We start from the raw sequence: 13770 nt of genomic DNA on the forward strand, positions 1-13770 counted from the left end.
AGACGTGTAGAAATATATAGTCAAGCACTTTTATCTCTTAGGACTTGTAGTACAGTAGTACAACTTTTAGTCTCGTACTCTGGTAGTTTCACAACTTTTAATAGAAAACAGCACAATCATCCAACGACAAATATTCCGGGGCTGGAATAAAAAAAAAAAAAAAAGGGAACTAATCTGAAGACATGTAGAAATCTATAGTCAAGCACCTTTATTTCTTAGGACTTGTAGTACAGTAGTACAACTTTTAGTCTCTTACTCTGGTAGTTTCACAACTTTTAAGAGAAAACAGCACAATCATCCAACAACAAATATTCCGGGGCTGGAATAAAAAAAACAACCCAAAATTAAATCAATTGTTCCTTGGCTCAAAGCAGTTCCTTACTTTGATGAAAGTCTGTTTGTAGGTTATTGTAAGTCACATCCTGTTTAGAAAAATGCTGACTAAACTGAAGTGGTGCAATTGCAACATCCCTGTACAAGGACCTAAATAAATCATTCAGTCATCAAGGTCACGCTGAAAACAACTTTTCTTTGGGTTTTTTGTTAAAGCACTTATTGGTGAGTTTTATTTTTAAATCATTTTAATAATTATTGGATGTATTTTTAGCGAAAAAACACTCAAAAGTGTTCTACCTTGTGTTTCCTCTTGGCCTTGCTCGAGCTCTTCTCAGAGATCTGCTTACTGACGTCTTTGCTGTCCCTGTCTAGAGAGTCGTCCCGCTCCACTTTTATCTCTGCGGGATCCTTGTAGGGCCGCCCTGGAATCCTCGACAGCAAAGTGAGATCTACAGGAAATGGGAAGGGAAGGGTAGGGTTTAACTTGGTCCAAAGTAAAGAGAAGTGTGAGAACTGTGCACTCCATCTAGACAATAAAGTGAAAATTTGTATTATATTATTTTAAGATGTCTTTGCCTAAAGAACGGTTTCAACTGACCTATCTTCACGATTAGAACCGGCTGCTGAGGCGGCCTCGCAGGATAACGCTCCTCAGGGTCACTCAGTGGAGACAACAGCTCTTTTTCTTCCATTGGAGAAAACACACAAACTGGGGTCCTGATGCTCTCTGTGTACTTGGGCGTCTGCGACGAGGATGGGATGCTCTCGTTCCCCTCAGAGTCGGACGACGAAGAGTCCGTATCAACAAACTCACGAGACTTCGTGGAACCCTTGGTGGCTGCCTTGGGCTTGCGTTTGTCCACAGTGCTGGTGACAGCAGCAGCGGTGGGCCTCGGTGAGGACTTGGGTTCTTTTTTGATACTTGGTTTGCGGGAACCCTTCGTAGCAGCTTTGGGCCGATGGGGTGGAATCTCTGGGGCTGGCTCACTCTCCACTCTCAGACCTCCTTTGGGTTCCTCTACCACTGGAGGCTTCTCAGATTTTTTGGGCTGTTTTTTACCTACACGGATTCTCGGATTTGTGCCACCCTCACTCTGGGCGGGGGATTTTTGCCGTCCACGGCCACCCTCCGCGCCCTTTTGTGCTGCCCGTAAGTCTCTACTTGGGGTTGGTGTCACCGAGTCTTTAGACCCCCCTCCCTGGCTACCATAGCCGCGTCCTGAGCCGTTATCTCTGCCCTCTTTTTTGCACTTGGTTGGAACACTATTGTTGTCCACTGGAGAAGCTGGGGAGAACTGCTTGGCCTTCTTGAACCAGTTGTCCAGCTGCCACTTGTTGGCCATGGGTTGTTCAGGCTGAATGGGAGCAGAACACAAAGGAGGTGAGAACATGTCTTGGTGAGGAAAAAAAAACATCTATAAAAACGTATTGAAACATAGAAAGGTAAAACAAAATTCTTATAGGCAAGAGAAAGAACACAAAATCTAAATCAGTGGACAGTGTTAGAACCACTGGAAAAATTGTTGACATAGCCAATTAAAAGGAGTAACTAACTACACCATTACTATAGCTATGGTTAAATCATTACTTCAGGAGAGGCCGGCCGGGGGGGCTCGTTGGCCTCGCTGTCCGTCGAGCTGCTCTCGCTCTCGCTGTCCGAGCCCGAGCTGCTTTCCGAGCCGCTGGGGTTGCTGGAGTCATCCCTCAACTGCTCCCCTCCTTCACTGTTATTGCTGTTGTTACAGAAACACGGAGTCGTAGAATATTATGTTGTGTTCTAAAAGTGTAGTCACGTTTGGATTAACTCAATATGAAACAGCACATTGAAAAAATGTTTGCAGAGATCCCACACCACTCTCCACAGACACCCAGCTAAACCCCCGACTGAAGCGACAAGGACCCACTTTTTCAATTTGTTAACATACAAATTAACATAATATTTCACACTTCAGGAATTTCCATTTTTGTTTTAAGGGCACCCAGACCCTAAAACGCAAGCTAAATATTGTATATCTGTGAATAGACCTTCTGTCAATATAACTGCGACAATACTATCCTTTAATTTCTGACAGAGGAAAATGCTTCAATCTAACTTGTGAACAATCTCTTTCACGATAAGGATCAAAATAGAACAAACACCTGTCAATAAAATGAGCCTAAACACCACTACAGCTCAACAACTTTTAGTCAATACTTCCTGCAAAGAGTCACAAAAAAAAAGGTAGGATTCAAATTTCAAGTAAATTTACTATGCTCTGTTCTTTACCTTGCTGATGTGTTCCTTGAGGCATTCTTGGCAGAGTCCTGTTCTACATCACTATCTTCGCTGCTGCTCAGCTTCAGGTCATCCTCGAGCATACTGAGATATAATGAAGCATAATTAAATCTTTGTACTTTATTACAGCAGTGTAATTGCTGCAGACTGGGAGTGCTGGATGTGTCTACCTAAGCATGTCTTGTTACTTTAGATTTATCTAATTTATTATAAATAGTCATTCTAGTACCCTGCTCTCTGGTGTCTGGGAAAACTACAAACAAAGAATGAGGGGAAAAGGAGGTAAAGAGGGAAATGGACACAGTACTTACGTGGGCTGTTCATCGCAAGTTTTGGACTGGTGACTGCTGGAGCTCTTGGAAGAACTGCCTCGTTCTGGAAACACAAACAGACCAATTAGCTTAATGTACATATATACATTTATATTATGTCATGGTTTGGATGTGAAATGGGTCCAATACTCACTGTGTCCACCAGGAAAAGGGTGCGGGTCCTGAGGTAAGGAAAAAATATATTTACATTTTACAATTTTATTTTTCTCATCCTTGAAATTGCAAACCGTAATTGAATAAGTGAAATGAACCAATATATTAATTTCTCTTTCAGTTTGGGCCATAACTTAATATAGGTAACACCATAACGAAAAGTGTTTTAACCTTATTTCAGCTCAAATATTTATCAATGATCCGTCATATCTCTATAGGCACCAACACATTTTGTTAGGTATGTTATGTAAGTTCTTTCTAGAGCATAAAAAACATGTTAAATACATAAACCTAACATAAACATTAAACAAAAAAATTTAGTTTTATTTATTATTTGTGACACACCATCGTCTGAGTCAACCGACTAACACTGATGCAATGCTGACCTTGGTAGGGAATGGAAACTTGGAGGGCTCTGTTTTACAGGGGGTGTGAATGGCCGTCAGCGGAGGGGGCCAAGACTGAGTCATTTCCTGAAAGAAAAAAACACACACACAGAAGGAAATTGGTACACGAGTTGAAAGATATGTGAAAAGCTCTTTCATTGACTCAAGATAGTCGGAGTTCTCTCTTAATACCCATGATGTAAGGTGGGTGTTTTAAAAAATAAAATAATGTGCATACCTTCAGAATCTCATCGACACAGTTGGCATCCCCGGAGCCCTGAAGACAGAAACATCAGGCTCAGCACACGTGTTTATAAACAACATGATGTTAGTGCAGCAGTGAGAGGTGGCTTCCATTTTGAGCACCATGAGTCACTCTATAGGTATTTTATGAGCCCTAGAAGTTCAGTAAGACCACATGTAACATGCTGCGAGGCAATTTAATGCAGTTACTACATCATTATCAATATTTGCTCCATTAATTACCAGTGCTCTGTCATATACAGTCTTGATGTAAGCCCCAGGACTATAACTTTAGAACTTAAGGGCCACATAAACACACAGTGCGCCCTTTATGTGAGCAGTGGTGATATGCTGCAGGGTTGAGAATAAATTATAAATTGAGGGCCTGTAGATGAAGCCTTACCTCTACAGGCTGTGAGGGGATCTTGAGTTTGGAAAGCGAGGCCTTGCCGTTGGACTTCATCTCTCCCATGGTGCTGCTGTGCGACTGACCGCTGTAGCCTTCCGCTTGCGAGCTCTTGGGCTCTGCCGTTTCCTGGCCGTCCATAGGCCGCACATAGGCCGTGGGCTTCTGCAGCATGGAGCCGGGCTTGGACATGAGAGACGGGGGAAAGGCCTGACTCGAGTGCTGTCCACTAGTGAAGGAGGTGTGAACCCGTGAGGGTGAGTCCCAGTTGGCCTCTCTGTCTCGCGGGGACTTAGAGCGGTAGCGCTCCTTGCTGTGGTGCTGCTCGGCGGACAAGTTGCTCCGCGAGTGGCTGTTGCTGCTGGAGGAGCTCAAAGAGCCCTTGGCGGGACTTGACGTGTGTGACTTTGAGTGCTCGGATCCTCCGCTGTGTTTACTGGATTTCTTTTCACGCACCTCTCCTCCGTGTCTTTGGCTACTGCTGCTGCTACTGCCTCCGTTGTTTCTCTGGCTGCCGTGCCCACCCTGGAGTCCTGAGCGTTTCTGGGACTGGGATGAAGATCCACCTGCTGAACCAACAGGAGTCCACTTATTGGTCTGGCTGCTGCCACCGCTGCCGACGCCACGCTGGTCCCCAAACAAAGGTGGGCCTGACTTCTCCTCGGAGGAAGATGAGCTGTTTGAAGGTTTACTGCTAAGCTTTGGAAGTGTGTCACCAATCGGTTCTTTCATCTCGTCGTAATTGCCCAGCATGCTCTGAATACGGCTGGACAGTTTATCTTCCTTGCTGGACTGAAGGGAGAAGCAGAGGTGGGGGGAGAGGAGGTGGGGCAGAGGACAGAGAGATGATTAAAAAAACAGAAAGAGAAACAGAGAGAGAAGAGACAGAAAATTAATTAAAAAGAAGATAAATTAGAGGAAAGAGGGGAAGCAGAGTGGGGAGAGAAAATAGTTCAACACTTAGGTTAATTGCTTTCCACCAATATTATTGAAAATTGAGAAAATCCCTCCTACATAAAACACTTAAAAGTCAGTCAAACAATCAAAAATGAGCATCACAGGAATGCAGATTTATAACCCAAAGTTCCTCTCAATCAAACGTCACCAGGTTTACAAATAATAAAAGACTGAATTTGGAGAGAGGCCTGATCAGTCAATCACAAATTGTGTTCAAACTGGAACCAGATCAGTCCACACCCATATGTGGTCGCAGATAAGGGTCTACCCATAGTTGCAACTCTGGGGTTAATCAATCACTTTGAGGTCACGTGTCCAAGTCGACCTGTTATCAGCCTGCGACAGAATGCTCTGCTGAATATCCAGTTTCACACGTGGGCTCAGACCTGCGTTTCACAGCCTCACACAGAAGGTGAAGAAACTTAAGCCGTTATCTATTGGCAGGTAATGTAACTAGCTTGGTCATAATGTGCACTGCACTTCCCCTGCTAGCACAGCCTGGCTCCAATGAGTTTCCCTTTGTAAGAAGAACAGAAATGACGAGCTTTATTATTACTGTATTAGACCTCCGGGCAAACATTACTTCAACAGAAACACATCAGAAAACAAAACAAAAACTGATCGTCATCGTATCTACATTTCCTGTCAAGAGTGACAGAACTGGAAAGAACCGGTCCGTAGTATGACTGATACTTCTGGGACAACTCTCCTAATTTGCATTTTGTAAGCCTAGCAGCTTCTCTGGCACGTGCCCTAACAAAGCCAGAGCTGCATTCAGCCTGGACGAAACAAAGTAAAACGTTAAAAGGTAAACCACCCGCCCGCTGCTGATTAGGCAACACCTCTGACACACCCACCAAAACAAAACTTATAGTGAGGCCTTTTCACGAAACACGTTGTTCGACTTTAAGACTGTAACAAATATTGCACAAGGTTTAGAGAATTGAACGTGCGCCAGGTAAAGCATGAATGAGCTCAATGGAGTTTTCTGTTTTTCTGAATTCAAACCTTTTTTTGGTTTCTGGGTTTAGTTGGATCTTAGCATAATTTGATAACAAGGCCTATTCGATAATCACATTAGAGGGATCCTGGATGGAAAAAAATGTGCATTCGCCTCAGAAATCTAATATTGTGCGGCTCGAATTTTCAAGAGACAATTTTGTGCATCTCAGTAACGAGTGCGTGAACTCTGCACCAAAAAACCGTACTGCTCTGCTGGTCTACATCTGGGAGGCCACAGCTGCAGCTGCGTGCACACATGGCCTTTAATGCAGAACACAGTAAACTTCCACTTAGTGGAGCATGACAGAGGAGGAGGAGGGGTGGAGAAAAAAGTCAAACTGAGGCTTACGTAACACCCAGACAAGCAGGAGACAAGAGATACAAAGTGCAGAAGAGCCAGTGACTTAGACAGTTGGCTTTTTCCACGTGTTATACTATCGTGCTTCCTTCTTCTTTTCTTAAAAACATTTCTGACAACAGAACAAATGTGCACAATAGAACTATTTGTTGCAAACGCCTCCCTTCGTTTGCAAAAGGTCAATGCCTTTCCTTCTTCAATGTCAGCTATTTACCTTTCACTTTGTTGTGGCCCACAACACACAGGCCAGCACTCATCACTCACCTCTGGTTCCCTTTCTATTCCCAACCTGTCAGGACACATTCCTCATTGCTGCTTTGATGTGTAGCCCTCACTAAGGAGAGGAGCCACTTACCTCTGCTCAAATCTGGTTAGTGGCAAAGATTAGACCAGTACAGAGAACTCAAATCCTCTTTACATTTATACTGGCTGCGGTAGAATCCGGGAGCTGGCTGGCCTACATATATGTGTCTGTGAGCACAGGCGGAAGACACAGAAGGTGCAGGAGGAGGGGAAGCTGGCGTGTCCTTATGTTTATTTTCTACAGCTCCACTACAAAACAGCTAAGCAGGAACATGTGCAGTAAAGTCAACAGACTTTTAGGTATGTTCTGCAGAGTTAGACCATCTGAGAGCTAACAATGATTGACTTCAAATATTTGGAAAAAGCATCCGACACCATTTTCTATATGCAGCCACATACTGTTCTGCCCACACATCAGTAAATTACACCTTTAAATTTGTGTGCGGTTATCTGGATTAATAGAAGGTGGACTGTCATTGTAAAAAGAGCTTGTTCTGACATCGCACATAAACAACTTCATGGGCATAAAAGGGATAGTTCACCTAGAAATGAAAATTCCCTCATTAACTACTCACCCCTGGGGTGAGAGGTGGGTGAAGGGTTTAAGTCCACAAAACACTTTGAGTTTCAGGGGTAAACGGTGTAGCTGATTAGTGACCTATCTTCACACTTAATCAAACATAAAACATATAACTTGCCTCGATACTGTCGATACGGTGTCATCCAATATCATCAAAATCCTAACGGAATTGAAATGAGGTCATTTACACCGTGTTTAAGGCTTAAAGGCTTTCAGAAGTGGCTAAGCTACTGGACGTTAGCATTTCTGACGGTCCCCAACCGCACCTCATCAGAAGATATCAGAGGACATTTACCCAAAAACACGATGTAAAACTTGATTGAGTCAAATATAAATGTCGGGGTTTGCGGACACTTGGATGACACCACAGGAGCAGCATGGAGGCATGTTACGTTTTTCTGTTTTATCACTTCTGAAGTAGAACTCACCATTGACTTCATTTGTATTGGATTCTGCTTAACGAAGTTAACCCCTGAAACTCCAGAAGTGTTTGTGGATTCAAACACTTCACCCACCCCCATCAGCATAGGAGTGAGTAGATAATGAGTATTTTCATTTTTGGATGAACTGTCCCTTTAAAGTACAGCTTGCGTTGTTTAGTGGTCATCAACAGTGAACAAAACCAAGCCTGCGGGATCCTGGCGGTCATGTACAAAAATAAAAAAATAAATCACACTTCTGTCATTGAGACAGCAACACAAACTTTTCTCAAGCCTAAATCAAACATGATTTTCTTGAGAAATTGTAATCAACTGGCAACAACTATTTTTTCGAGATTCTGTTGACCACCAAATACAACATCTACAGTGCACATGCACCTGTAGATTGACACCAAAAGAAAGAGGGTTTCCTTCCACATAAACCCCCAAAGCTAAGCATTCCTCTGCAGTTATTCTATATTCAAACAATGCTCCTGCTAGAACGAGCAGCTCTCACTTCCTGTCACTGTTTCAAATTCCTCTAAACTGACTGAATCAATTACTGTCATATGTGAACACGAGGTAAATAAAACTTACCACTTTGTAGGGTTCGGGGAAGAGAGGGGAATTTGCTGGAAAAGCCTCTCCTCCTCCCTGCTGGATTTCTTGATTTCTCCTTTCTCTTTCTTTCATTCGGAGCACATTCCGGTCCTCACGGTTCATGTTGCTAAAAACATTAACAACAGCAGCAAAATGTCAACACAAAAAACAACCTGAAGAGAGACAATAGATGAACTTTTTATGGCATGGCTTTACCCATGGATTTCAAGGATGAATATAGAATAAGCAGTGTTATGAAAACAAGACATTCATCAACCCTTCAGTTCTCTTTTTTATGCCAAGATTACTTAATTCACAAAGCAAAACCAAGTAGTTCAAGTTTCCACTGGGGCCTGTACTACGACATACCCAGGATATCTTTACATTATCCAGTCGAACTTAACCTAACAATTGCAATCAGGCTAAGGGGTCACAAGATGCTCGTAAGTCAACCCATGTTTGCCTCATCAAGATCTGAGCATGTTCACACAAACAAGTGGAGTGTTTACTGCATATGAACAATCACCGACATGGACAAGTGTACTGGCAGCAGAGCCGCATATTTCACAACAAGGAACAAAGTGTAATATCAGAACACAGTTACAGCTGCTAAATGCAGGAAGGGCAGCTGGTAAGAAATCTCTGATTGTGTGAATGTGTACTTTAGGTAGCCCCCCCGGTGACATTTGGGGAAAAAATCATTAGGTGACTGCGACATAATAACGAGGGAACAAGATAATAAACTCGGGGCCACGAGATATGAATCTGCTCTTTACTAACAAGACCTGTCAAACTAAGAAGAAGCCACTTGGATGAGCGATGAAACGTTTCATTTAATCACATGATGTAGCCTCTATAATGAGCTTTAGTTTGACACACACCGTCTGCACGGACTCTGAGGAGACTGGAAACATTTACTAGACAATAAAATAGATGGACCTTTTTTCATGTTCCAAGGCGCACGGAGCTTGACTGTACGTATTTGGCGTCTAGGTGACAGGATGTGCCTGGCACATCTGGAAATAGGGAGAGATTGAGATGTACTGGGTGTGTTAGCGGCTTGGATTGACTTAACCAACCAGTCCTTGTTTTAAACTTCCTTTAAGGAGAGTGAGCGCCTTGAAACAGTGTAGTGTTATTTGGTGAGGGCCGACCTCGGAGTTTCACAAAGGGAGAGAGGAGGGAGGGAAGCTGTCAGAAGGTAAATCTGTAAACTATCTAACCCCCACTTTCTAAATGAATATTTAAGTTCATAGGATAAACCTAATTAAAAAGAAAGGATAAAAGAATAAAACTATGTCTGGTAGTCCCGCCACTAACACACCCCGTACAGGAATATTAGTAACTCCCACAGGTAAAGAAACATAGATCAGTGCAGTCTGTGGTTCTGTCAGCACATAGCTCATACTTGTCGGTTTGGTTATATACAGCTCCAGCAGTTGACAGAGATACATCATTCCCTCCAAGGAGAATCTTTAAGTTTCATAAAGACACTCATCAGGATTTGGTCGTCTGACAACTCATGTCCTCCTCGGAGACCCTCTATCAATCCGCACACCGAGCTGCACAGGTTCCTTGAAGAACAGTAATGTTATGTTTCAAAGGAAATGATTAGTCATTGGGCGGTGCTTTTATATGGGTTGATGTCTCATCTCCAACTTAACCTGCTCCGGACCAGGTCAGCCATTCAGCATAAGTTACCATGGCGATTTACCCCAATATGAAGTGAACGAGCTTCGTAGGACTGACAAGCCTGAAGTAAACCTTAAGATATCTCGATAACCACAAATCCTGGTTCCTGCTACAGGCCTCAGGTCCTAGCAAATCATACAGTCGGGTTGCCATTACCGACTCTCCACTCTGAGTCACCGTTTATTGGGTAAACCACAAATAGGACTATCATTAGTGAACGCAACACATCATAAACAGATGACCTGAGGAGAAAGTTGGCTCTAATAGGCTTATGCTGGTCTAGACACTGCAGCAGTCTACTTCTACTGCAAACAATCTCCTTGTGCAGATGGACAGAGGACATTTGTCAGCAGCTGAAAGAAATAGCAATGTCTTCATGTAGTCGTTTAATGACGTTTGTTTTTTTTACTGCAATTTGTACAGATGCTTATTCCACACCTTTAAGAATCGTATATAAACATTGATTTTCAAAAAGATTGGAAATCTTGAGTTTTACGTCTAGGTAGAGCACACAGGAGACTGGACAATTTGTTTACAGTACATCGACACCGGCGTCCACCCTTCTGCCAAAACCTCTAGAATCTCATTAGCTCTTCAAGTTGACGTCTTTGACAGAGCATTCTATGTGAATGAAACATTTCATCATGAGATTTTTTAGTCCATTTGTATTCTCGCACGGGCTTTTCCACAAATTTTCTTGACATTTTACGAGGGGGGCTGACAGGAAAAGTTCCAGCCAATGTCCAGATCACCCGACTCAGCCAATTGCTTTCTCACACAAAGCTCATCTGGAACATTTCGGGAAAATTCCTGGACTTCAGTGCATGCCTGAGAGCAGCCTTATTAACACCTTGTAAAAATAATAGAGATATTTTCCTATGGAACAACATGAAAGCCAATAGACAATATAAAATAATAACCTGGTGCCATCAAACCAAGGATTCCATTTCTGGCAGCTAAACACACCTCTCTGCCCTTATTACCCTTCTGATTATAGCGTGTGGAAACATAAAAGAGCAATTTGAGTGCAGCGTGCTTGTGTTAAGTGGATGTGTGGACTGACACCAGAGAGGCAAACAACGCCAAATGCATGAACATGTATTAAATCAGTTGAAGACAACCAGATCTTAAGCACAATGTCTTAACAGCATAAAGCTTGTGATAAAAATCAGCTGGTGCCATCTGGAAAATCTAAAGATAGACATTTGGACAGAACAAGTATGTGTTCATTTGAAAAAACTCGGCCTGACAATGACACAATATGACCGTTGAGCACCTTGTTCAACAGAGAGGTACTACTGAGCGTTGTAACCTGAAGGAAGTGTATTATCAGTCAGGTGTGTCACCTCTCGCTCTAAGTTGACAGCTTCTGGCTCTGCCAGCAACAACAGAGATGATTGTAAGACTGTTGACAGAGAATGATTATGCTGCAACAACCCGGCCTCCTCCTAAATTATACACACAACACACAGGGGTGTTTTCAATCCTCACTAAGCGTGACTGAAAAGATGAAAAGAAGCAGATAGGAAACTGATTCTAGTACAAAAAAACAAAAAAACACACCAGGGGCTTCCAAATAAACAAAGATGCACAAACTAGACTACACACTGTATATAAAACTAAGGGAGTTTTCCTGTAGAGTTCACACAACTCTCACATAAAACATATCTGAACTATAAAACACTCAATCTTGCCAGCACTTGAGACAAACCGGTTTGTGTGTGTTTTTTTGTACAACTTTTAACTGGCAAGCTTTTCGGCAAGGTGAAATATTTATTTCCTTACTCCTTCTTTCCCCCTTTCATTGTTTACTAAACCTTTGCCTGTTTTACATCACCAACAGCACCTTTACTACAGTACGAGTCATTACACTGACCAGACAAGGTGGTTTACACACCACCTCGAGGCCACATTAACCCTAAGCTCAGGATGCGACCATGGCCATAAGAGACACTATTAGCAAAGGTTTTATCAGCAGAAACCTGGATTTTCAGGTCATGATTATCCAGGGAAAGCTAAATCAACGGCCACTAGGTTTGGTTAGAGGTCATTTAAGACATTTAACTAGTTATCCAAGATCCCACGATCTAACTGCTTTGAAAATTTTCACTTGGTTAGTTATTGCCGCTGGCAATTGTAACGTTAGTCATCAGAGTTGTTGGAGTCATTTTAGAAAACATTGTGCTATCCATCAATGAATGAAAATATGCTCATTGTGAGATATTTATCATTCTCTACCACTAGGGATGAAACTTTGGCTTTTGTCATGACAATGAGTCAACTTTTCAAATGTGTTGAATATCACAATTAAATTAAATTACAAATAGATCATGAAACAAGAAATAGTAATCCAGCATGTTCCAAAATGACATTCAAGACTTCAGGAAAGTACTACCTGCCAGTCAGCTGAGTAACATTTTATGTATTATGAAAAGGATTTAGGTGGCCGACTTGTCATTTAGTTTCATGCCTTGGATATAAAGCTCTCCACTGGTCAGACAAAAAAATTAACTACATGATCTACCCGGGTTGCTTGTAGCATGCTGGTTCCACATGTGCATGTAAATAAGCCTGTTGATGTCAGTCTTAAAGTGTGTGAATGGGCCACTGTTGGCACAGTGCCTCAGGATCAAATATCCCTGGTCAAGAATCATTAGTCAACACTGCTCATGTCCACTCAGCCTAATTGCCTATTGTTTTATATTAGTTGAACAAGTGGTTACACCCTTACCTCCGGTGATCTAGCACTAAAGAGAATAATAACACCGATCCATTTGATGGTGGTTTCAACAATACTGGTGAATAAATCCTTGTGTTTATCAGCCCGCAGTCGTTTATTTTGTACCTTTCCTAAATCAAAACAACTTCACTGACAAGTGCCTCTATCCCTTTCAACCAATCTATCCCAGTGAAAATGAAGAGCTAAATGTAGGTTCATTATCATATACTACATTTTAAAGCTCACTCCAGTATGAAAAAGCAAAGCCTGCTTTTAGTAAGGGATAGTACATTTAGTATCCAAATGAAGAAAAGACTGTGAAAAAAGCATGTGGCTACAGATTCCACTACATTACCATTAAGAAGAGCCCTTAATATTCATTCTTTACTTATGTACACTGAACCAAACAATCCAGCAGCTAGCCATCGCCGTGTGTGAGTAAAGGGAACATGCTGGCATTATAGAATCAGAGGTACACCTTGTAACTCAACAGCATCAGTCTGTTCCACCATGCTGGTTCTCCCTTTTCCACAGATGTCGATCTGGGTCTGTCACTACCTCAACTGCAGGATGTTTGCTGGAGCAGCGATGTTGTCCCCCATTCGATGCTTGTACCTTTGATACAGAACGATGGAGCAAAATAAAAGGCACAACATTCCCCCCTTGGGGCTTGTGTTAATACGAGCAAGCCTCTGAGCTCAACTGTTTACGAGTTGACTTCAGACCAGCAACAAAACTCGAGCTAGGCAAATGGGCCACCTCAAACATGTCAACATGTGGTGATAGACCTTGCCTTACCACAGTGGACTAACAAACCCATTCTCGTGTGGTTGACTATCGAGAAGTGTTTTTGTTTAGCCTAGACTGAATCTGTATAAATCAAGAACCCTCAAAGAAACATGTTTCTTCCGGTTGATTCCAGAGAAAGACTGCACCAAATGCACCTCTGTATACATTGCCAGCTTCCCTCACTTAAACACATGTGTACTGTTTACAATATGGTGGCACA

General features: G+C 42.5%; 1 protein-coding gene across 5 annotated transcripts in view; it reads right to left on the reverse strand.

Moving 5' to 3' along the window:
• aff4 (AF4/FMR2 family, member 4) overlaps nucleotides 1-13770 on the reverse strand; it is a 35068-nt gene that overhangs the window by 10994 nt on the left and 10304 nt on the right. For 4 of the 5 annotated variants that reach the window (XM_061085376.1, XM_061085374.1, XM_061085377.1 and 1 more), the window contains exons 2-11: nucleotides 8348-8477; nucleotides 4129-4923; nucleotides 3721-3759; nucleotides 3483-3569; nucleotides 3077-3104; nucleotides 2923-2986; nucleotides 2603-2695; nucleotides 1925-2069; nucleotides 935-1691; nucleotides 634-785 (exon numbers count right to left, since the gene is read on the reverse strand). In XM_061085376.1, the coding sequence (XP_060941359.1) occupies nucleotides 634-785; nucleotides 935-1691; nucleotides 1925-2069; nucleotides 2603-2695; nucleotides 2923-2986; nucleotides 3077-3104; nucleotides 3483-3569; nucleotides 3721-3759; nucleotides 4129-4923; nucleotides 8348-8473 (2286 nt within the window). In that variant the 5' untranslated portion in view covers nucleotides 8474-8477. The remainder of the gene's footprint in view (nucleotides 1-633; nucleotides 786-934; nucleotides 1692-1924; nucleotides 2070-2602; nucleotides 2696-2922; nucleotides 2987-3076; nucleotides 3105-3482; nucleotides 3570-3720; nucleotides 3760-4128; nucleotides 4924-8347; nucleotides 8478-13770) is intronic. The other variant, XM_061085378.1, reaches the window with a different exon arrangement.

This window comes from Limanda limanda, chromosome 14, assembly GCF_963576545.1.
Source record: "Limanda limanda chromosome 14, fLimLim1.1, whole genome shotgun sequence".
Classification (NCBI taxonomy): Eukaryota; Metazoa; Chordata; class Actinopteri; order Pleuronectiformes; family Pleuronectidae; genus Limanda; species Limanda limanda.